Raw genomic sequence first — 26,343 nt, 5'->3', positions numbered from 1 at the left:
ACTGCTACCTAATTTCCCCTCAGGGATGAATAAAGTATTCTGATTCTGATTTTGCTGTGGCAGTAGCCATTGCAGATGCCTCCCTCACTTACTGCGTCTGTTAGCCTACAGTACACCTGCACTGCATTACCACTGCAGGCAATCATCACTGGAACATGAGCGTGGGACAACTTTTGTGAACTGTGGAGGAAAAAACACCCAGTAATTGGATTGTTCCTTGTAGCTTTAACTAAAGAGAAAGCAAACCTGGATTTTTCAGAACAATTCCTGGCTGGATTGGAGCAAGGATTTAGTATTACTTTGGACAGCTTGTAGCAGAAACTGGGGCTTCAATGGCTCCATAATTATGTAAGCAGTGTTCCTGCTCACATGAACAGGGGAGATGCGTCTTACCCAAAAGGGTTTCAGCTTATTCGGCTGCAAAAGACTAATGTGACAAGGATCTGTTAAGATGATGAAAGGGTCACAGACCAGACCTGGGGATGCTACATTTTACAAATGGCTTCCATTACATGAAGTGAACAAGATGTGCTCAGCATTTATGACAGGTCCATTGGGCCGTGTGACTGCCTGGCCCTTTCTGCAACCACCTCCGTTATAATAAAATTTTAATCCTACACTGGGTTTTCCACCATTTGGAACAGAGCTTTTCTTCAAATTGGTATTGGTGGCACGATATTCAAAAACTTCCACACTAATTAGTTGAATGATATTACTTGATACAAATAGATATTTCATATCACTTAAGCGGTGGAGGCATATGTGTTGAATGTGGAGTAAAATCTAGGGATCAGCTGGATTACCGTTGTGGAATGAAATCCTGCATAAAAGGAAATATTTTACTTGTTCAATATTACTGAAGCAATGTGAGATACATGTGCAAACAGCAGCAAAATGCACATGTAGAGATGGATCCCCCAAATATTATAAGCATCACTCTAATGTTAAACACTTTAAGAACAGAAAAATTGGAAACACTGTTTACAATAAATGAAAAAAAAATTAAACATTCTTCAGCGTGTGTGTGTCTGTGTGTGGAGGAGATGAGGATGGGGGGGGGGGGTGCTGCTCACCATTGACCTCCTGGGCCCCGGCGTCAGTAAACAGCATACTCATCACCTCCTCGAAGTTGCAGCCGGGCTCGGCCGTGTGGCTCTCCTGACCCACGTGGTGCAGCATCCTCTTCAGCACGTCATCCAGGGACGCCGCCGTCTCGTCAAGCAGGATGCTGGCCCGCGCCAGGAAACCGTCCAGGTCCCGGTGTGCCCTGACCTCCTCCTCAAAGTTCATCAGCTTAACATACTTTAGTTGGGGAGAAGAAAAAAACAAGATAAGTTGCCAAAGGTAAGTCAAGCGGTTAAATCCTTTGCCTCTTGGAACCACATGTGCACCCCAAGGATAAAATCCTGTTAAGAGATATTTCTCCTACTTTTTCCCTCGCCACTGTCTTGCAAAAAATAGCTGTTAAAGAGGTAAATGTGCTGTCTATTCTTTTATTAAAAAAAAAAAGCAGCCGGGCAGAAAGGTCATGGAGTGGCTCATTTCAAAGTGCTCTATAAATAATTAGTAACTGTGATGTAGTAATATTACTGGTAGTAGTAGTAGTCGATGTAGTTATATTTCTCTCAGGGTCGGAAGCCATTTCCCTTACATGCCAAATAATTCAGAAGTAGAAAACGACAACTCATTTGGGAATGACAGAACATTTATTCCCCGTTGTGGAATAAATTCTGCCATACTTTTTTTGTACATACAATGACTCTCTGTACCCTCAGTTGTCGGTCTCTTTGCACCAATTTCAGCAAGGTAAAGTCCTGTTCAATGATAAAAGTTCAGAGGAAAAAGCCTGATTCGAATACACTGATAGGTTGGATGCGGCAACCCTCCACAATAACACAAGCTTTATTAAACTCCACTTCCAGAATGGTTGGCGTCAAACGCGAATGGAAGTCGGCCCTGCCAGAGACACGACCACATCAAAACCCTTTCTATTTATAGAGCACTGCCGGCAAACAGGCACATAACAGAATTCTTGGGGAAGGGAAGGATGAATAGAAACATGTGAAATGGATACAAAACACAAGTAGGGGAATAAACAAACAAAAAGTGGGGCTCAAGCTCAGACAGGAAAGACTGGAAAAGCTGGCAAGGTTGATGGCTTGAGCCTTTATCTTTGAGAGGCTTGTTCGGAGGACAGCTAAAATTTGACTGCTGTTGTCGCTCCCTCGAGGGCCTGTTTGAGGTCGACATCCCCTGAGGCTGCAGCTTTATTTTCATAGCAAAAACCCACAAATTGAAAAAAATAAAATAAAATTACACCTGCTCAAAGTGGTTGCTAGCAGGGAGGGAAAATGCAGTTTTCTTTTTGGAGGTTATAGCTATTTTCATACTGTATTAATGTGTTTGTTGGCTCTGCTATATCTGGACGTTTGTTTATTTGGTAAATGACATAGTAACTTAAACAATAAATCAATTTTATATTGTGCAAAATATCAAGATTTCTATTTAGGCAAAATGTGTTCCTCATCTGTCCACCTTTACTACCAACATTCATACCTGCCAACAATCCCTTTTTATTCCCTTTACGTGGACCACAACAGTAACATCATGCAACAGATAATTAGGGGTGGTGATGTTTTTTACACGTACCCTTCTTGATGTGTTCAGTAACACACATCCTGAATCGTCGGAATCTGCGGAGCAGTAAAACAGAAAACAGAAATAATTAGGTACACAGTGTTTTTAGACAAATACCACAATTTATCTCCAACCGGCAGTAAAAGCACACCACCAAACAGCGGAACGAGGGTCTCATGACTATTTCCATCAGAATTATCAGTGGAAAAGTAACGTCTTCATTAAAGTGTAAATCAATGCATTCAAAAAAACGTTCAACTGGGGAAAATTTGCACAAAAAAAAAAAAATCTTTCGTGACATTCATGTTCTTAACATCTTTACACAAGTGAAATGAGATGTGATAATTCCCCTTATTTCTAAAGCAGTTTTACTTGCATCAGGCTATAGCTTCCTGCATGAATCGACAGTGATTCTTAATGATGGGAGTGATTCGCTGTATTTCGAGGAAAGGTCACTTGTTTCAAGAAGAACAGGAGAACATGTATTAGTTATAAGTGGAAGTATGTGAGCCCACCGTGAGAATCTTTGACTTGTAAGTAAAACAAATAAATGAGATTCTAGAGCCAACAGAGGATCAAATGAACGGGTAAGACAGGCACACTCGTGTGTTTAAACAAGAGACTTTATCCACCAAGGTCACGCAACATCACATACACAGATTCGAAAGTTTTAACATTGCAGCATTTAGAAGAAGACTTTTTTTCTTTTCTTTTTTTTTTTGATTTTTCTCCCTATTTCTCCCCAGCTGCATGCAGCCAACCACCCCTCTTCTGAGCCGTCCCGGTCATTGCTCCACCCCCTCTGCTGATCCAGGGACGGCTGTAGCCTACCACATGCCTCCAATACGTGTGGAGTCGCCAGCAGCTTCTTTTCACCTGACAGTGAAGAGTAGGGCTGTCATGATCATGAAATTTTAGTTGACGATTAACTGTCATACAAATAATTTAAATTAATGATTTAATTGCCCCCCCCCCCCATTGTACTTGGCCAATTACCCTATTTTCTGAGCAGTGGAGTTTCGCCAGGGGGACGTAGCACGTGGGAGGATCACGCTATTTCCCCCAGTTTCCCCTCCCCCCCCGAACAGGCACCCCGACCGACCAGAGGAGGCGCTAGTACAGCGACCAGGACACATACCCATCCAGCTTCCCACCCACAGACACGGCCAACTGTGTCTGTAGGGACACCCGACCAAGCCGGAGGTAACACGGGGATTCGAACCGTTTATCCCCGTTTTTGTAGGCAATGGAATAGACCGCTATGCTACCCGCATACCCTTAATTGTATTTTTTCTAATCATTTTATGCCATTATTATAGTATAAGCCTAATCATAGTTTAATAATACACATATACCTTATGAAAAAGAAGAGCCATTTATTGGCACTGAACATTGAACTGAACTGAGCACTGAACATGAATAAATGAAAATTAAATTTGTTTGCCCTTTAGACTTCGTAAACAAAAATTGCACATGGCAGATATGCCATAAATAACAGCTTAAATATACAAAGCCTAATATTGAAATATACAAAGACATTAATGAAAATGGAAGGTACCAATAAAAAAAAAAGGCCAACCAAGTTTGTCTATTGCAGCCACAATGTTAGGAGCATTATCTGTGGTTATGCAGGACATTTTCTGATCATCTAATGCCCAATCTGCTAAAGCAGACTGAACGCATTCTGCAAGTGTATCGACTGTGTGGTTCTCTGGTGTATGTCTGGTTTCTAACCACTTCGACTGCAGAGTCCAGTCAGTGGTGAGGTCATGTATTGTTAAGCTCACGTATGGGGTCATCTTTGAGCTTGACCACATGTCTGTAGTGGCTGAGTAAAAGTCCATTTCTTTTAAATCCTTGACAATATCCTCCTTCCCTTGGTTGTATAAACTGGGGGCTGCAGTTTTGGAGATATATGTTTTTCCTGGTAATTGGTACTGCTTGTCAAACTTTTGCAGCGTTTCTTTACATGCTGGTTTTTCAACCGTGTTAAATGGCTGCATTTCTTTGGCTATATACCGCACTACACTGTCTGTTAACGTGCACCATCTGGTACGGTCCCATTTGTATTTAGACACTCGTCCAAAAGCTTCAGGAACAGCCAATTGCTGGGATGGAACTGTGGCAGGGGCTGTCTTTCCAAGTTCGGCGAATTGGGTGGGGTGGTGGACCCGTAGATGGTTTTTTAAATTTGTGGTGTTAGCGCTTTTGAACGCCACCTGTTTGTTGCAAATCTGACAAATCACCTCCTCCTAGTTATTGGACTCTCCTTTTTCATTTGGCTTAAAACCAAAATGTGCCCACAGAGCTGTGGGGTTTGGCTTTGCAACGATGTCCATGATGTTAATGTCAACAGATGCTCGTCGAAATGCAGTTGTATTGTCGAATATTACAGAATAAGCGTCTCAAGATAAACAGTTTGTTGGCGCTAATTCACCACTCATGTGCCAGGGGCGCAACAAGGTGACGTCATTAAAAGGGCGCCAGTCAAACTGGAAATACTGATGGAAATATGACATTTCTGTTCATTTCGTCCAGCTGTTTTTATACAAATGAATGCAAACAATTCTAATGATTATGCAAAATGATCGCGGTCAGGTCAAATAATCGCGATTACGCGATTATGTAATAATTGTGACAGCCCTAGTGAGAAGTTACGCCAGGGGGACGAGGATCACGCTATTTTCCCCAGACCCCCCCCCCCCCCAAGGCACCCCAACTGACCAGACGAAGTGCTAGTGCAGCAACCAGGACACATACCCACATCTGGCTTCCCACCCACAAACACGGCTAACTGTGTCTGTAGGGACGCCCAACTAAGCCGAAGGTAACACGGGGATTCGAACCAGCAATCCCCATGTTGGTAAGACGAAGACCTTTTTAAGATTGGTTATTACTTTTTGCATGTATCAAGATAGAATTCAGTAGAACACAAATTAGCCCAAATCTCCTTTGAGAAATTTTGCTCAATCCAAAGCTGTGATGACGGTAACCAAAATTTGGGCTTTCGTTAGCCAGTAAATACTACTGTTTTACTGGTAAAAACTCCCAAAATCCAACAAATAATAATCTCCCTTGACCATAGTGTCCAGAAACATTTCCACCCAAAGAACAGAAAGATTTATGGAAAGAAAAAAATGTCAATCGACCCTTCTATCAAAAATGTAGATTTTCAGAAACAGGTGGGCCTGTAGGTGTATGGCGAATGAATTTTCATTCTCGTTTTATCATTTAGGTATTGGGCATTCGTACACTCTGATTGGCCAATGTGAGCTGCTGTAGTTTACCTGCTCTATGAATTGAATACGACTGCAGGACATAAATAGCAAAACTGGACCGTTAAGCCACGTTCTCTATATTTTCTAATATTCAATATTTTTTATACTGGAATAGCTGCAAGCTGTAAGCAGCATTCATTTACTTTGCATTGCTTTTATGTTTTTATTTTTAGAATTAGTCAACGGTCTTTTTTAAATATGCATGCCAGTGAACTTGTCTTTATTTTGAATATTTGTATTAAATAGCAAATAATTTTTCATTAAAATAAGTGTTATGTAAAATCTTTTTGCATTGATGCTTTGTTCTTTTTTTTATAGCAATTGCAAGACACAGATAATATGACTGGAAATTTTCCCATTTGTCCGACATTCTGAAATCTTCACAGACACGATGGCTGGCACCAAATAAATTTTTTTTTAAACCTTATTGCCCGTCATGTAGGTTAACAGGCAATTAATAATGCAGAACAAAATCACCTTGAGATTGCGCTTCACTTGGCATACATGCACGTATAAATGACATAACACCATACATGGATAGAACACACACATACATATACCTACATAAATTATACATCAAAACAATACAGTACAATGCAATGCAAGTTTCCTAGCTAAGGTAGCTAATAACTGGTGTCCATCTCCTTATAAAAATAGGCAGTTTAAGTTGTAGCTGGGCGGTCATGCGTTCCGTAGACATGTTTGACTTTTTGCAACCATTGAGTCATTGTGTGTGTGTGTGTGTGCGGGGGGGGGGTTAGGCTTCATCCAATTTATTGTAATTTTTTTTGCAACCATCAACAAAATATGCAGTGTATAGCACTGGTTTGTGGTAAACAAGTGCTTATGTGATATTTCCAATAGAAACAATAGCGGGTCTAGGGGAATGTCCGTTTCCAGGATTTTCTCCCATTTCTTCTTTGACATTTTTCCAGAATGTCTGTATTTTCGGGCGGTCCCAGAATATGTGAGTATGGTCTCCGACCATACCACAGTCTCTCCAGCATTTGTCGGTAGAATTGTTTTTAAAAGCACAAGCTGTCAGTGGGGTCCTAAAACCTCATTTTAACCTTCCAGTCAAATTCTTTCCATAACTGGCTCCCAATCCCCTTATGACAACTTGAGCATGTGTCTTCCCAGTCGTCATCGTCCACTTTTGTATTCCACTCCAGTTCCCATTGTCCTTTGATATGTATGGTGGTATCTGATGTGTCTAACACTAGCTTTTTGTACATATGGGAGGCACCAAATTTTACTGACTGCACTATAATTGTACATGATTTGAAGCATTCCTATGTAAGGGGGTATCATGGCGGCTTAACCAGGCGCCACCCAAATGCAATGTTCTCTCAAAGATTCTTTTGAATCTGGCCCGGAGCCAATGTCACATGTCTTACCCTCTTGCTACCCTATCTACCCTGTTACTCTGCACTCTCCTACTCAATAAAACCCAATAAACAGCTTTATGAAAAGGGCATACATGTGTAGAACCGACCAAAAATTCAACATTGACATCAAATTCCAAAAAAAGAAGATCACAGGAAACGAGAGCAAAGGAAGTTGAGACAGAGACCTAAGACCCCCCCTTTCTACTTGGTGATGAAAATGTCAAGAGGCGAGTTTCTAAAAGCTCTCATTGAACAGGGATTGGAAGCCCTTTGCTGATAAGGCTTTGATACATACTTCTTTGCAGCCGTTGCAAGCGCTCAGTCCCCCGATAAAGTACAAAGGTCTAGATCTTCCTTCTGCTTGAGCTAGAAATTAAAAAAGGATAGAAAGCCACCACAAATATGGTTCTGCAATCATGGCTGCTTTCTCTGTACTGGAAAAACAAAATGGGGACAGACCAAGGGACAGAAGCCCCCCGCCCCCCAAACCAAACACACACACACACACACACACACACACACACACACACACACACACACACACACTCCAGTCTCTAATTATTCCAGTTCTCAAGGAGCAGGCCGCCAGTGCTGTTACATAACAGACTTATCGCCATTTACAGTGGGGAGGACGTTATTAGGTTACGATGGGCTTTCCTCTGCTGCCACTACTCAGAACTGCGAACTGTGTCAGCTCTGTGAGGAAATCAATCAGAGCCCCCCCCCCAGCAACAGAGATGCAAGAAAATGCCCCCTAACAAGCCAATAAGTCTGAGGAAACTACTGTAATATCATAATGTCAATAATCTAGCCCCAAGTGAGTAACTGCATGTGCACGTTTCTATGTGTGTACACAACAGTGACTGTGTGTGAGTGAGAGAGAGAGAGAGAGAGAGAGAGAGAGAGAGGAGAGAGACTGTCTTTGTGTGTAAGTGCTTGTAAAAGTGAGTGTGTGGTGTGTGGGTGTGTGTGTGTGTGTGTGTATAGACAGGGGAGCTTTGATCACCACACCAAACGCCTTGTCTTAATGCATAGCCTGTGGGCACTGCAGGGTGAAAGAGAGCCCCTACCTCTGCAGTGAGACAATCACAAGGAAGTGTGTGTGCACGTGCATGTGTGTGTGTGTGTGTGGTGGGGGGTGGGGGGTCGGGGGTGGCAGGGCATATCACCTGTTCTGGATTTTGCATTCATTAAATTCTTGCTATCAAAAGCACACAGCTCAGTTGATCCGCTCCCAGTGGGAAAGGTTGTGTGTGTTTAAATGTGTGTGTGTACGTGTGCACTAATCGCTATCAGGCTGCGGCCATAAGGATATATCCATATATTCACATGAGATTATCTCTCTCTCAGCCACCACCTCCCTCTCTAATTGCACTCCCCTCATATGTCTCAATATATGTCTTAACGTAATCTTCAATAGTTTGGGGACAGGATTAGCAAGAGAAAGTGACAATACCCAATATGGGTTGTACTTTCCTCAAGGGTTCATCTCTCAATGCCCAATCGATGGAACACAAACTTCTGTCAATGACATTTGTACCATCATTGACATTTGTACCTGTCATTGACATTGGTACAAATTAAGACTGTGGCGGTCCGCCACAAACTAATTTGTCCCACCACTGTTTCATAATAAACCAAAAATATTTTTACACTTCACGTAACAGAAAGGATCTCTAATGTTGTGTTTCGTGCCGTTGTTTCAGCAACGCATATCTGACTCCCAGTCAGTCAGCCCCTCACCCCCCGCACACACACACACACACGCACAGGAACATTCCTGGATGCATCCAAGACACCAAGGCATTTTGAGGGCACATCATTTGAGGTAAGTAATTTTAACAAACATTACAGTATCCACTGCAGTTATCCACGAGTCCACACACAATTTTATCATTATCAGTGTACGACAGCAAACAGATAATGTTACTGCAGAAGTTATGACTGATAATGTTAATCTAACGTTAGCTAAGTTAGGTAACGTTGACATTAGCTAACGATGTTAGCTGACAGTAAGGTTGCCACCCATCCCGTAAAATACGGAATTGTCCTGTATTTGACAACTAAATTTTGTGTCCTGTTTTGAATCAATATTGGATGGGATTTGTTCCATATTTTCATCCACATCCTTATTTTTCCCACCCACATTCTGCAAAGTCCTGCCTTACTCTGCCTCTGATTGGCCAGTACGTGTTGCCATATGTCTATGGTTATGTTGGTTAGGTTTGGCATGAGGGGTGAGATCAAGGCCAATCAGAGGCAGAGTACGGGTGGGTCTTCTTCGCAGAATGCGGCTGATCACTCTCAACTTTGAGCAGTCCTGTTCAGAGTTTTACTGCAGCATTTTAAAAGATAGACAGGCAGCTACAAGAAGGTAGTATTCTGCAAGGAGTGACAAGAAGTACACGTGGAAAAAGAAGTAACACGTACAGTGAGGAAGAGCGAGAAAGCTGTTGACTCTTTAACCCCGCTCTACTGCTCCACACAGAAAAGAAAGAAAACTTTACTGTTGAACCAATGACTGTTTGTGGAAGAGGGTTGAGGAATGTTTTTCAGTTTTAAAGTTTCATAAATTGTTCAATCTATTTGCCTTATTTCTGCACCGGACCGTCCGCCCAGTGACCGACGCTTACGGAGACAGCCTCCAACAACCTGCCACAGCTCTGAATTGAGTTAAGTGGGTGTAGACAAGGAACAAATCTACTTCACACGTAATAGGGAGATGTAGATGAAACAGTGGATTGGTTAAAACTTATGAGACCTTAATGTCAGGAAGGCCACCCTATTGTTTTACACACCTGGTATGAATATTTATTCTGTTATGTAAGTAATATATACCTTTACACATTTTGCATTTATCTAACATTGTTCTGCAGAGACTTATGGCAGCTCCATTTCTGTCAAACCAATTTTTCAAAGAATTTGAACTTAAGAGCAGAGGTGGAAAACCTGGCTTCAGAAAGTACAAGTATTAACCATGTATTTGCTCCACCCATGGACTAAACCACCTGATTTCACCAATTAGTTCTACCTGGCTAAAGTGTGCTAATTAGAATCAGCTGGTTTAGTGCATGGGTGGAGCAAATACATGGTTAGTACTTCTACTTTCTGAAGCGGCGTTTTCCACCCCTGCTTATAAGTCAGAAAAAATGTATGGAAATTCATTTAACAAATCATTAACATAAAAAAAAAAGGTTTGGCACTCACTCGAGGTAGTAACGCTGAAGTTTCATCGAAGAGATTGTGCGACGAAGAGTGACAGGAATGGAATTAAGAGTAAATGTTTACTAAGAGGATAAAAAGTGTTGCTGCTGTCACCCTGGATAACTTGTAAAGCATTCTTCATTTTTCTTATGGTGTCCAAATCCACTTTTGCTAGTTAAATGGCGCAATCTGAGCACAAAGTAAGGTGCAAGGCGTAAATGGGTTGTATTTAGTCACATTAATTTATCATGGGTGTGTTTTGGGCATAACAGGAATTAAACCAATCAATGTCATCTCCCATTCCCTTTAAAAGCCGGGTGCACCTGCACCTTGGCGCATTGCTATTTGAATGGCAGATTACGGAAAGTTGGAGAAACAAACGGTTTTCTGCTGAGGAAATGGATCTGTTCGTGTGCAAAATAATTGCGCGAGCAGACCATCCATGGGAGCAGTAGGAATCGACCAAAGTTTGGATTGCAATTTGGCATTTATATTGTAATATACACAATAATAATTTTTCACACTGCAATGTTTTTAGTTCTATCATTTGCATGTTTGTGTACTGCTCCATGTCCCTATGTGTGTAACAAGCAGAGTGTACATGCGTTGTGCACCCGGCTATGTAGACGCATCTTACTATCTGAATAATGCACCCTTTAAATGGCAGGAAAATACTGCACCATTGACTTTAGACCAGGTTTTTGTTGGTCAATCATGCAATCACTTTCCGCTGTCTCAAGATAGCAATGCGCCAAAAATGCGCCTGACCACACCTCATTTTAAGACCAACACACCCATGGGTGCACAGATGGGGGCAAGTACATTTGCTATCTAAACAACGTGGGTGCTGGATGGGAAAATGACACCTGTGTCAGTCTGAAACTAGCAAAGACATTTGCGCTGTGCTTTGCGCCGGGTGTAAGACAGGGTACTGAGTGTTTCCTCCTTCATGACTACTCCATGACTCTTTCACTTCAGTGCAAAGCTGAACTGACCAAGCTGAAATGAAATTGAACTAAGCCCTGGCAGTGACATAATCATAAAATCAACGCTATTTCTCTCCTATTCTTAAACCTCCCGCCTAGCCAAAACAGGGTCAATACCCAATGATGACCCATGACCTCTTATCTTAGCCGGGTTTCATAATCCTTTTGGGCCCTCGTGGCTTTCTCTTTGTTGCTGTTGATGTGTTTTTCTTGTGTAATCTGGTCCTGTTGCCGCTTGTTTGTGCTGAATGTGAAGTACTTTATAAACTTTTGTTTTAGCAAAGTGCACTATCCATGTCAATTAGCTCTTTTTAATTTTTCTGAACAATCAGCATCAGTACAATCTAAATCAACAAAGTACTGATAAGTGGTGGTGACCACACCACATGGGCCTCTCAACCCGTGGTTCCCAACCTGGAGGCCCTGACCCCCACTAGGGGTCATCATAGCTCCATGGGGGTCACGAAGCCCTCTGGATTTTAATGGTGCAAAAATGTTTATATTAAATTCATTTATATTTATATTATTATAAAATATACATATCTCAGCATTTAATTAATTTCTACCAAGAAGAAAACTAAGTTTAAGATTTATTTTATAAATTTATATTTTTATTAATTTATTAATAAAAATTAAATAAAGATATAAACATTTTTTTAATCTCGCCAGGATAAGGGCTCGTGTACTAGACATGAATACCATTAGTATTCACAAAGCTAAGCTAGCAAAGCAAGCCAGCTAAATTACCTGGTCCTGTGTAACAGAAATACATAGTAAAAACAGAGCTGATGGAAAAATGGCCAAATGTCAGGGAAAAAAGAATGCTGAATTTCTCAAAAAGAAAAAGAGGAATTACCAAGGCAGTTACATTGAGTTTGGCTTCATAGAGGCAATAGACAAAACTAGAACTGATTGTGTCATTTGCGGTGAGAAATTGGTGAATGAAAGAATGAGACCCTGCAAACTGAAGTGACACCAGGCTACACAATTTGGTTGTCTCGATTAATAATAGTGATAATCTTTGACCTAAAATTTCTCACAAGAAGAGATCCCTGAGTAAGAATAAGCGGTTTGGATAATGGAATTACAGTTTACATTACCAAACAGTTCAATGTGATGAACCTCAGTTGGATTCTTAAAAACAGTATGTTTGCATATGTAAGCAGATATTGTGATACACACTACATGGCCAAAAGTATGTGGACACCCCTTCCAATTAATGGGTTTGACTATTTCCACCACATCCATTGCCAACGGGCACATAAAAGCAAGCATACAGCCATGCAGTCTCCATAGATGAACACTGGCAGTAGATTGGGTCATATTGAAGAGCTCAGTGACTTTCAACATGGCATCCTATCATAGGATGCCTTACCTTTCCAATAAGTCAGTTCGTCAAACTTCTGCCCTGCTAGAGCTGCCCCGGTCAAATTGGAAGTGCTGTTATTATGAAGTGGCAACGTTCAGGGGCAACAACAGTTCAGCCATAAAGCAGTGGGCCACACAAGACCTCAGAATGGGACCGCTGAGTGCTGAAAGTGCATAGAACGCAAAAGACATCTGTCCTTGGTTGCAACACTCACTACCGAGTTCCAAACTGCCTCTGGAAGCAACATTAGCATAAGAAAGAGCACCACAAAATGGGTTTCGTGGGTGTCCGGGTAGCATAGCGGTCTATTCCGTTGCCCACCAACATGGGGATCGCCAGTTCAAATCCCTGTGTTACCTCCAGCTTGGTCGGGAGTCCCTACAGACACAAGTGGCTGTGTCTGTGGGTGGGAAGCCAGATGTGGGTGTGTGTCCTGGCCGCTGCACTAGTGCCTCGTCTGATCAGTCTTTTCCAGGTTTTTCGTGACTGTATGACCCTTGTTAATAGATTGCATGAGCTTTATTATTTTTTTCCTAAGCTCGTGCATTGAGTCATTGCCAAAGAACTCTGAAAAATGTTGACATATTCAAAGGCTGGTTACAAAATGAGAACTGATGCATGAATTTTAGCATCATCAATAAGAGGTGATGGTGGCGATGAAACAGACATCTTCTTGAGACTGCTCCCGCTCTGAAGATTCCTCTTCAATCCATCTGTAGGATTGAAAACTGCCCTACAGCAGTGATTCAAAATATCTGCCCTACAGCCCTTCAAGTGGCACTTAACAGCAATGTGAAAGTCATATATGTCTGAAAGGGCATATGCTGTTGGTAGTGGCTTACAGATTTTGCTTCAGTTCCTTGGCTTTTCCCCAGACTTGCGGGGGCACCATCCCATGTAACCTTTGCTTTCTCCATAAACTTGATAAAATTGACATTTCTCATTGACTTTTGTGAATAGCTACAAAATTTTTTTGGACTGCATTATTATTATTAGTGTCAAAAACATGTTATCTAGTCAGTATTATTCAACACATTGTTATGTACAACCTCTTATGTATAACCTATTGAAAGCATTAGTAAGTGACTAGCAACTTCAGTTAAAACTCAGAATAATGACAAATGGGCCGCTCTGGTGGCCGAGCGGAATAAACTGCCGTTCTTGCAACCCACTCGTCATCTGGCTGGGAGGTTCATATCCCAGACTCGCCGTAACCGGTCACGGCCAGAGCGTCCACGGGGTAAGGCATTCATTAGGCCACCCTTACCCGAGGGATAGTGGGTGTAGATCGGAGTAGTGTTCAGGGACTCGTCTTTCTCCAGCGACCCCTCTGGCCCACCCGGGTGCCTGCTGCCAAGCAGCTGAGAGCATTCTCCCTATGCCTCCTTCGCGGCCTGAAGGTGATGCAAACCATGCGAGGCTTCAGCGTGTAAAATAGCGAGAGCAGCCGACACGAGTTTGAAGGAAGCTGTTACGACTATCTCCTTCCTGTGGAAACGTGAGCCAGGGGAGTTATTCGACAAGAGTTCCGGCCATATGCCATTGGGTTAATCGGGTGGGATAAGGGGAAAAACTAGAAATATTTTTTTAAAAAAAAGAATAATGACAAATGAAAAAGATAGTTTTGAGAACAAGTCCATCAGACAAAATGGGAACACGCCAATAGTTTCATCTCAATCTACTATCTAATGAAAGGAGAATACTTTGTCTACTTTTTTAATAAATAGGTATATATTATAGGTTAATATAGACAGTATTGCAGGTTAAAAATGAATACACACAGCTGAATAATTGCTTTGGATTTTGACAGTAGTTGTGTTTTTTGCCACCGATAGTCATTCCCTAAGACTTATATCATATTTTGTTTTTCTGGGTGTCATATGTAAAGTTTGTTCATATACCATTACCATGTCCATATGCCTCTTTCCCCCCAAAAAAACTGGCTGTGGGGGCTGGGAAATTAAATGTTAACTAGTAACATTTATGGCTTCACCGCTAGACCATTGTGTTATTTGCAAGGAGGACAGCAACATCTGAACACATCAGCAGAGTCAGACAGGTGCTTAACTGTCGCTCAATGGGAAGAACAAAATCCAAGCCATCAACAAATAAGCCATACCCGTCATCTGACTCCCAGCTGGCATACAAAGCTGGCTAACAGAGGGACTGGGGGCCATGGATATCAAGATCCGGAAACTCCTCACAATACACAAAGGATTCCACCCAAAGTCCAGCACCAAGATTGCTCACCAACTGTAAAGATGGAGTCCAGGGCCTAGTGAGAGTCAAGGCCACTGCCCTCAATGAAATGCAGAGTATCCACCAATACATCAGTAAAGTGGCAAACAAAGATTAACTGCTACAAGAATGTCTCAGACATCTTGGAGATAAGGAATGCAGGTAAAAAAGGAAGCAGTGGTGGAGCTATGGCAAGACAAGCCCCTCCATGGGATGTCCCCTTGAGGGATTACAGGAGTGGCTGACATCAGAAAATCCTACCATGGCCAGAAAAGGCAAGACTGAAGGACAGCACTGAGGTAACAATCATAGCATCACAGGAGCAGGCACTTAGCACCACGTTATTAGAAGCAGGGATCTACAACACCACACAGGACCCAAGGTGCAGACTGTGCAAAAGTGCCTCTGAGACAGTAAAGTACATACTTACATAGTGTAAGATGCTACCAGGGAGAGCACACACTCAGCAGCACAACCAAGCTGCAGGAATCGTATACAGGAACATCTGTGCTGACCACAGGATGGAAGTGTCCAAGTCCAGATGGGAGCCACCGCAAAGGGTGGTTGAGAATGACAGGGCTACGATCCTGTGGGCCTTCCAAATCCAGACAAGGACTGGCCAACCAGGCATTGTGGTGATGGACAAAGAATTGAAGACTGCAGTAGTGGTAGATGAAGCAATCCCAGTCAACAGCGACATCAAGTAGAAGAAATATGAAAAGCTGGAGAAATACCAAGAGCTGAAAAAGGAAAGTTGTCCCAGTGGTAATAGGAATACTCAGGGCTGTGACCTCAAACTTGGGAGAGTGGCTCTAACAGATTCCAGGAGTAACATCAGAGAGTCTAGAAGAGTGCAGTATACCACCCACATGGGTGAGAGGACAGTATATATATATATATACCACTACTACTTTTGGCTGCTCCGGTTAGGGGTCACCGTAGCGAATCATCCGTTTCCATTTCTTCCTGTCTTCTGCAGCTTCCTCTGTCACACCAGCCACCTGCATGTCTTCCCTCACCACATCCATAAACTTCCTCTTTGGCCTTCCTCTTTTCCTCTTCCCTTGCAGCTCCATATTCAGCATATATATATATATATATATATATATATATATATATATATATATATATATATATATATGTGTGTGTGTGTGTGTGTGTGTGTGTGTGTGTGTGTGTGTGTGTGTGTGTGTGTGTACATGGATCAGCCAAAACATTAAAACTTCCTGAGCCCACTGCCATCAGGGAATACCATTACCATGAAGGGCTGTGCTTGGTCTTCAATAAGTTTAGGTAGTTGGTATGTGTCAACGTAACATCCAGATGAAAACCAGGACCCAAGGTTTCCCAGCAGAACATTTCCCAGCGAATAACAATCCCTCCACCAGCTTGTCTTCTTCCCATAGTACATCCCAGTGCCATCACTTCCCAAGGTACACAACGCACACGTACCCAGCTGTCCACATGACGTAAAAGAAATGTGATTCATCAGACCAGGCCACCTTCTTCCACTGCTCCATGGTCCAGTTCTGACCCTCGCGTGCCCATTGTAGGTGCTTTCGACAGGGGTCATCATGTGCACACTGACCGGTCTGCGGCTACACAGTCCCATACACAGCAAGCTGCGATGCACTGTGTTCTGACACCTATCATAGCAAGCATTAACTTTCTCAGCAATTTAAGCTAAAGTAACTCTCCTCCGGGATCAGACCAGATGGGCTCTCCTTCACTCTCTATGCGCATCAATCAGCCTTGGGCACCTATGACCCTGTCGCCAGTTCAACTTCCTTGGACCACTTTTTTTAGGTACTGACCACTGCATACACCCCACAAGACCTGCCGTTTTGGAGATGCTCTGACCCAGTCGCCTAGCCATCACAATTTGGCTGTTCTCAAAAGTCACTCAGATCCTTATGCGTGCCGATTTTTCATGCTTCCAAAACATCAACTTCAAGAACTGACTTGTTTTAGGGTTCTTCTCATCTTATTTTGGTCCAACTGTCATCAACATTAAATCAACTGCTCCTCAAATGATTAAAACGTTGGACCATTTTTCAATTCATCTCTTTCCTGGCATAGCAGAACATCCAGTGGGCAAAATATTCACAAAAAGATGTTGGCAAAAGAAAAGACAACTCTGGCAAGAGGCCAGGAACGTGCAAGTCTAGGAAGCTTCATGAAAGTTTTTCATGAAATCAGCCGCTGTTAACTATATAAAGAGGAAAGAATTAACTATAACAGACAGATGTTTTTGTAATTAGATTGTGGTAGGCGCTGCTGTCTCTGGGTCGGGTAGAATTGTGAAGTTGTTTTAGTTATTTATTTCCCCCAAGCCACTGCTTATTTAGCCAGACAGGATTGATTAAAAGTCTTCCTCAGAATGTTACACTGATTTGATATGGTGGATGCAAATGGCCCGCTGACGTGGAATAATGAAATAACATAATAATTTGTGACATGAATTAAATACAGGAATGAGCACCCACTCGGCTAATGACATCAAGGGTCAAACTATGTGCAAATACTAGACTGGGGGGGGGCACAAAAAGGAAAAAACCATGGTAAAAACCACACAGTTGTGTTGTGAAGGCTTAATGCACTGTGAGAATGTGGGAAGACACTGCGGGCATAAGAAATGCAGAAAAATTAAGCCTGAGGATAGCAGCAGGGAGTCAACTGTTCCTACACCTCTCCAGAGGTAGACGGTGAAATGGTGAAACTGATGCTGCTGATGGGAGCTCCATTTCTCATGTAGTTCATAAAGTAGAAAATGGCATTAACTGTCGGGTTTGGGGGTTCCATTCCCCGTATATCGTAACGAGGATTACATGACCCTTACACTGACCAGATTCCATTCACTGGGTATCTCACTGGCTAATGTACCAGCAATGCCATGGAAGAATTTCATTCTTTGTATAGCCCAATAGGTAGAGCATGGCAGTAGTGTTCAATTCTCACTGTAGCCTTTGCATAAGTGGATGGCACTGTACAATGCTTTGGATTAATGTTCTGCACTGTTTTTCTTTTTTGGAATCCCCCCCCCCTTTCTTCCAATTGTACTTGGCCAATTACCCCCCTCTTCTGAGCCATCCCAGTCGTTGCCCCACCCCCTCTGCCAATCCGGGGAGGGCTGCAGACTAACACATGCCTCCTTTGATAGATGTGGAGTCGCCAGCCACTTCTTTTCACCTGACAATGAGGCGTTTCACCAGGAGAACGTAGTACGTAGGAGGATCACGCTATTCCCCCCAGTTCCCCCTCCTCCCTGAACAGGTGCCCCGACCGACCGACCAGAGGAGACGCTAGTGCAGCGACCAGGACACATACCCACATCCAGCTTCCCACCCACAGACACAGCCAATTATGTTTGTAGGGATGCCTGACCAAACCGGAGGTAACATGGGGATTCGAACTGGCGATACCCATGTTGGTAGGCAACGGAATAGACCGCTACGCTACCCGGATGCCCTCTGCACTGTTTTTCTAGCTACGTTATGTCAGCATCCATAAAAACAGTCTAAAATGAGATAAGATACTGCTTGGCCTGCGGTAATTTCCTCCTCTAACTCACTCACTCAGACCCTGTACCTCTCTTCTCGGCTCTCTTGTCAGATGCCTTAAGTGTTACTATGAGAGAACCGTTTCGGGTGACACCATCATCTGTCACATTCAAGGATGGGCACTGCTCTCCATCTTACTCTCTATCTCCCTCTCCCCACAGCACACCTGTTACTGTTGCCTTAGCAACGGTCACCTGTTGACCTGTGGGGTTTCCGGTAATGGGGGCAAAACCACCCGCACCTGTAGCTGAGGAGCTGTCTGTCAAATCAACACCTGCCACCAGGATCTGAGACATGTTTGGCCTCGGCTTTAGACCTCAATGGAATTTAGTTTTGAAATGTTCGCTGGACATGGGAGAGGGTGCAGCTGGGCATTTTCTTAACCTTTCTCCCTAAAAGATTGAAGTGATGGAGGTTTGGCTTAATGACCGATCCATCTATGTACTTTGAAGAAGTACAAAATTTGACTAAAAACAAATTATCATGTCTAGTGATATTAACCACATAAACAGCGGGAGAGATCACTGACTTCAGGTGGTTGAAGTGAGTTACCCCCTTCAATGTGAAGTGCTTTGGGTGTCTAGAAAAGTGCTATATAAATGTAATGATTATTATTATGATGATGATGTTGAGGCGTACTCAGCGAGGCTGTTCTCCAAATTCTCTTTTAAGCCTTCTTCTAAGCCAGCCAAGTTGACTGTGAATATGGTCTTATTCACAGCAATCATATCACCAAACTCAGTGGCTGCGGCGTTAAAATTTGCATGTGCAAAATGCAACACCAGCAATAGTCGACAGTCCAAGGATTCTTTCCCTGAACTGGTTTGCTCTGAGATCAACATAGCCACAAGATTTTTATGGAGCGGAAAAGGGTCTTTTTTTCCTCTCTCTCTTGCACAAACAAATACACACACACTCACACACAAACTAAGATCCCATGTACTTGTATCCTCCCACCCTTCTCACTCTTCTCTGTCACTCAACCCCATCTCCTTTTTTTTTTTTTGATTTAAAACGTTTATTTGGGAAGGGACAATGTACATTAATCAACGAGTTAGCTAAGAGGCTAATTTCCATCGGCAGTCCCTTTGTCTGATGTTGTCATGTTTCCCTCTCAGCTTTATAGCTCTAGTCTTTTCTCTTGCCTTTACTCTCCCATCCCTACTTGTTTCTCCCTCTCCCTCCATCTCTTCTCCCTACTTCCCTCTCCATCCCTCTGGCTCTCTCCCCCCAGTCTCTCCTCCACTTTATTTCTCCTTATATACTCTTCCTCTTGTCTTTCTGCCCTCTATTCTCACCTTCTCCTCTTTTCTTTTTTTAAACTCACCATGATCTCTTTTTCACTCTCTCTCTCTTTCTTGCTCCCTCACTCTCTCCTACTTTCAGGCTGTGTCCAAAACTCTATACAAGCATACCGCATACTGCATATGCGGTATGCATATTACATATGCGGCAGCACAGTGGCGCAGTGGTTAGCGTGGTCGCCTCACAGCAAGAGGGTTCTGGGTTCGAGCCCCGGGGTAGTCCAACCTTGGGCGTCATCCCAGGCCGTCCTGTGTAGAGTTTGCATGTTCTCCCCGTGTCTGCATGGGTATCCTCCGGGGGCTCCAGTTTCCTCTCACAGTCCAAAGACATGTAGGTCAGGTGAATCGGCCATACGAAATTGTCCCTAGGTATGAATGTGTGTGTGTGTGTGTGTGTGTGTGGGCCCCCCTGTGTGATAGTCTGGCAGCTTGTCCAGGGTGTCTCCCCGCCTGCTGTCCAATGACTGCCGGGATAGGCTCCAGCATCCCCGCGACCCTTAGAGCAGGATAAGCGGTTCGGAAAATGGATGGATGGATATTACATATGCATATTACATGCTCAATGGATAGCCTATTCACTACATACTTCGCATAGATGGCTTCCTTCACCCCGCTCTCAAACCACATTTTGGACAGAGAAGATGGATGGTTTGAGAGAGGGGTGAAGGAAGCCATCTATGCGAAACTGGAAAAACCATCCCTCAACAGAGGAGGTGGTCTGCGACACCACCTATCTCCTACTTACAATGCCGTCCTTTCATCTCTACCCAGGAGACTCAAGAAGCTTAGCCTCCAAGAACAACAGTCTGTCACAAACGGCTCCAACGACTCTCATGACCACTGAACAATGAAGTCGAAACTAACACCCCCAACGACCGTCGCTGCTAAACAAATGCAAATCAATAGCTCCGATAACGACGGGCGCGGCCATAACATCGCTACACAAAGAGCCATGGACATCTATAACTCTGACAACAACTCCTAGAGGATAAATATCCGAGTCTCATCACCAGCCAGTCAGACTAGCTTGGTCTAGTCAGAAAGGCACGAACTGAGGAAGCCTCCTGGATGAGAGGCGAAACGTCTTCACGGATATATACCAAGTCCAGTTGCACTTGATTCAACTCCTTTGGATAACCATGACCTGGATGAATGAGAACATTCACATACAAAAGTAATGTAATGGGGACATCAGCTCAGGGCAATTGGAAAAAAAACAAAACAATTGAGAGTGCAGAGCCGGGTCCAAAATTAAAGTGCATTGCATTCACTATACAATAAAGTTCATCAAACAAAACACAAACGCAATTTTGCACAACAACTGACAATTCAAATGGAAAACACAGTTTATATTATATTTTGGTAGAGAGACAGACAGATGGACAGACTGCCTTTATTTTACAAGAATTTGCCAATTCATTGGTCTTGATGTGCTAATCTTTAATTCAATATGCAGAAGTATTACGCTGACCTCACCAACTACACCTACCTCTGCATTTGTCACACAGTCAGTGGGAGACATGGGCAGTTTTATTTTCTCCCTTATCTTTTCAGGTGCTGGTGTCTCTTTTGCTCCTGCTGTTGGTGTTTCACTTGATGAAACCTTTAGTACACTAATACTGCGAGTTGATAAAATGTTGCAGACTCTGCTTGTGGCACTGTTCGACAATGAGCCAAAAGGGCACGTGAGCACTTACTACCATAGTTGATAGCTTTAACACGAAGAATGCATTTAGCATGTCCTGGTATGTAAACCTTCTTGGAGAAATCTGACAATGGAAATGTATGTGCTGCATCCTTAATGTCCACAGCTGCCTAAAGCTTCAGCCAGCACCAGCTCCACTTGCATCTCACATCTGCCTCAATCTGCTTTACCGGAAGTCCCTCATTCTCCCCTAATTCTCTCATTTTGAAACGGAACCAGATAATGAACATTCAATTCACATACCATAGTTAAAGTGAAGTTAAATATCACAAACGTTGCAACCCTTCTCGTATTTACTCACACAAATGTCATTATGACACTGCTAATAGAAACTAATGTGTGTGTGTGTGGGGGGGGGTAGCTAGTAAAAATTGTGGTTTTTGCTCTTTACAGCTATTGCAACTACTGTTAGGACAATTAAGACATGGCTTACATATGATGTTTATAAATCAATTTCACAACCACTACAACTAAAAAAAAACTGTCACAAGGTCATTTCAATTCAGCGTCTGTCATTTTCAGTGAGCTTGGCTTTTGCCCCCTCCTCAAGTGACATAATTAGGCTGCTGTAACAAGTGTTCCATTTAACTACATCGTAGGTCCATTTTAGCTAAATGTCTACTCCATTGTCTCATGAATTAGTCTCATGTTCCAAAACAAATCCAAAGCAAATTGTTTAATTATGTCAGGTTATGACAGTATACAGGGCGGCGCAGTGGCGCAATGGTTAGCGTGGTCGCCTCACAGTAAGACGGTCCTGGGTTCAAGCCCCGGGGTAGACCAAACTTGGGGGTCATCCCGGGTCATCCTGTGTGGAGTTTGCATGTTTTCACCGTGTCTGCGTGGGTTTCCTCCGGGGGCTCCGGTTTCCTCCCACAGTCCAAAGACATGTAGGTCAGGTGAATCGGCCATACTAAATTGTCCCTAGGTATGAATGTGTGTGGGTGTGTGTGTGTGTGTGTGTATATGTCGGCCCTGTGAGATAGTTTGGCGGCCTGTCCAGGGTGTCTCCCCACCTGCCGCCCAATGACTGCTGAGATAGGCTCCAGTATCCCTGCGACCCTGAGAGCAGGATAAGCGGTTCGGAAAACGAATGAATGGAACGATAGTATTAGCCTTGCTAATATTATCTCAGCATAAAGAAAATAGAACCATCAAGGGCTAACGTTAACGGTAAGTTGGCACTGGCTGAGGAGCTCAACTTATGTTGTAATCATCGGCAAAATGGTAACGTTAGTAACACTAAACAAGTAGTCCCAGAGCCCTAACATCAGTAACATTATACAAGTGGAATTTGGAATAACAAGTACCCTAGGTAACATTAGACTCCATGAAAACACCTAACATTACATCCAAATTGTGATGACTAGCATTCGCTAAATCAAAACAACTCAACCTTATCAGGCTATTTAACAGCTTGACAAATCCCAAGCTTGACATATTGTCATATAAGGTTCTGGAGAGAGTAATTTCATCTCAGTTGATTTCTTTTATGAACACTAACAGTGTTTTTAACAGTTTCCAGTCTGGTTTTAGAGCACTTCATAGTACCAAGACAGCTCTAGTTAAGGTCACTAATGACCTATTGCTGACTGCAGACCGAGGTGACTGCTTGATTGTAGTTTTTTTAGACTTAAGTGTTGCCTTTGACACAGTCGATCACAACATCCTCTTACATCACTTAGAGACTTTGGTTGGCATCAAGGGCTCGATTCTTAGTTTAGTACACCCTTCCCTCACTAACAGAACTTTTTCTGTTGTTCTGGGTAACTCTACTTCCTCGATGGTTCAGTTTAGTTGTGGTGTCCCCTCTAGACTAAGTTCTTGGCCCCCTTCTGTTTTCTGTAGACATGCTGCCCCTTGGCCAGGTCATTCGAAATCACAATGTGTGTTTTTCCCGCTCGGCTCATTACCAGGACAAAGAGACATGACCATATAATAATAATAATAATAAATCAATCTTATATAGCGCTTTTCTAACAGTCAAAGTCGCTTTACAATAAACGGGGTGAAACAAGACAACAGATAAACATAGCACAAACATACAGGGGTGGGTGGGAAGGGGGGGCTATGAGAGGGAGAAGCGGCAGCCACACACGACGACAGCAGTACTCTCCGACTTACAGATAAAAAAGGGCAAGAAAAAAAACCCCATATCCCTCCTGTGCTTGCCTCCCTACATGGGCTCCCTGTTAATAGTTTGAATTGATTTAAAATTGTATTGATCACTTTTAAGGCCTTAAACAGTCTTGCTCCTATATACATTTCTGTTTTATATACCTGGTATACGCCCTCTCGACCATTAAGATCCGCAGATGGAGCCCAGCTGGTTATTCCTAGGTATCCTCCGTTTGTCACAATGCGTGATTGGGCTTTTGCTGTTAAGAGCCCCACACTATGGTACTCTCTTCCTGTCGAACTAAGACCAACCAAGTCTCTAGCTCCTTTAAAATTTTCGTTTTGTGAAAGCTTTTACGAATATTTTATATTTTTTCTTATTTATTTATACTTTTTACTTTCACTATTACTTATTTAGTTTTATTCTTATTTTTCCTTTGTCTGGTTTTATTTCTTTGTAAAGCAATTGTGACATTGTTTTAGAAAAGTGCTATATAAATAATTATATTAAGCCAATTAAGGTTATCATAACACTACTGTAAGAGATTCTTACCTTAAGGCATGCAGGCAGTCAAAAACTGACCTCCAAGAGATGGCGCTTTTCAGTCTACACTCTTTTCAGGTGCACTGCACGTGCCAACGTGTCAAGCACAGAAGCCAGGAGTTGTTTTTTTTTTTCTTGACAACTCAGAAGGCGTGGTTCTCATTTCATTCCCCATGACTCTGCCCCCACCCCCACCACCATTTAAAAAACTCATCGGATCTACACAAATCACACAAATTACCCAGTTTGCATCCCTGATTCATGCACCTCAATGTTTTGTCAGGCATCTGTGTCTGTCTAGTAACATCAGCTGCATACTGAGAAACTTGCATACATAAAATAAGACATATTACATATTATGGCCCTGTGATGGCCTGTCCAAGGTATCTTCCCACCTGCTGCCCAATGACTGCTGGGACAGGCTCCAGCATCCCCACAACCCTGAGAGCAGGATAAGTGGTTTGGATAATGGATGGATATTAAATATTACAAAGTTTAAATGCACCACATACTAATTTTACATCACAGTTAGTGTGGCTTGTAACATTTACACTGGTACATCAGTTAGTGTTGTTAGCATTTCATTTCAGACACAGCCTCCCTGTCTTTATCTCTCTCTATACTGACCTGGCCCGGGGCTGCTCTGGTTGTCATAGAGATGGATGTCGTCTCCGCAGGCAATGGGCGAGTCCTGTCCCTCCTCTCGGCCCTCGCTGCCTTCCTCCTGGTCCGCCTCCCGCTGCTCTGGGGACACAACAGCACAGGGTCACTTCCTGGATCACACTTCCTGGGGTTCCCTACCAGGTACCAGACAAGGCAGGAAGCTAACTTGTTTGGTTCTCAATTGCTGGTGAGTGGCCGGTAACTCCCAACCACATTCATACTAGTTTAAAAAAACATTTAGATGATTTTACAAGTGCTCCAAACACTTTCACAATTTTAAACTTCTATGATTGTCCTTGGGAAAATAAGAGCTTAAAATAATGTTTATTTCTCTTGCCAATGAGACTGGGAAACAAACCTTGAGGTGCCAAATGTTTGGGGTTTGTTTCAAAAGATAACTGACCTCAATAGGAGTCACAACGTCTGGACAGTTACAGAAACTCACACAGTCAATCTAGTATATTTATAATTCAAAACTATTCCCTATGATCACCTGCCTCCTGCGTGATAAATCCAATCAACCCCACTCATCTGGTAATCCACGTAGTGTAAAACAATGGCTAGATTTGATTTACGATTGCTGTCTGACCCAAGCCTGCAAGGTCACCATCTGGACCTCTCCAGATAAACCATTTATAAAATATGCAGTCAAATTCTAGTTTCTTGGTTTAAAGAATACAGTGCTGGAAAAAAACAACTATAATGATACCTATCATCACTGAGACACCTGGCAGAGTAAGAAATTAGTTTAATTGTTATTTACAAGTAGGCAAGCTCGCTTTTGATGGCTGTCATCACTTGTTGGAGTTTAGGGAACAACAACTAAGCTGAATAAAACAACTTCTTTTTTTTTGCTGTCTTGTTATCTTCTTCTTTCGGCTTGTTCACTGTTTCCTCAGGGGTTGCCACAGCAGATTTTTGTCCTCCATAGCTTTCTGTCTGACGCATCCTGGTCCGGCAATCCAACCTTCCTCATGTCTTCCTCTATCTGGTCTCTCCAAGTTTTCCTTGGTCTTCTTTTTTCTTTTGCCAGTTATTTCCAGGTCCAATACCTTCTTTGCTATATAGTCTATGCTTCCTCTCTGTACATGTCCAAACCATGTCAATCTTGTCTCCCTCAACTTCTCATCCATTCCTCTGATCTTGAATGTAGCTCTCACTTCTTCATTTCTCTTCTGGCCTTTTCTAGTCACTCCCAAGGACCAATGCAGCATATTCATCTCTGCTACCTGTAATGTAGATTCTATTCTAGCCTCTCTGGTGTTGTGGCTGCTTCCATACCATACAGCATGGCAGGCCTGACCACTGATTTGTATACCTTGCCCTTAACCCTCAACAGCATTCTTTTG

The 26,343-nt window shown here is 42.9% G+C and overlaps 1 protein-coding gene across 1 annotated transcript in view; it reads right to left on the bottom strand.

The window, feature by feature from the left end:
* slc4a11 (solute carrier family 4 member 11) overlaps window positions 1-26,343 on the bottom strand; it is a 174,017-nt gene that overhangs the window by 72,692 nt on the left and 74,982 nt on the right. Inside the window, exons 3-5 of the mRNA XM_056295854.1 lie at window positions 24,959-25,075; window positions 2,650-2,693; window positions 1,074-1,302 (exon numbers count right to left, since the gene is read on the bottom strand). Of these exons, the coding sequence (XP_056151829.1) occupies window positions 1,074-1,302; window positions 2,650-2,693; window positions 24,959-25,075 (390 nt within the window). The remainder of the gene's footprint in view (window positions 1-1,073; window positions 1,303-2,649; window positions 2,694-24,958; window positions 25,076-26,343) is intronic.

The sequence above is a fragment of the Lampris incognitus genome, chromosome 16 (assembly GCF_029633865.1).
Source record: "Lampris incognitus isolate fLamInc1 chromosome 16, fLamInc1.hap2, whole genome shotgun sequence".
Lineage (NCBI taxonomy): Eukaryota > Metazoa > Chordata > Actinopteri > Lampriformes > Lampridae > Lampris > Lampris incognitus.
Note: the sequence above shows the minus strand (reverse complement) of the source record. Positions and strands in the feature narration are given on the sequence as shown.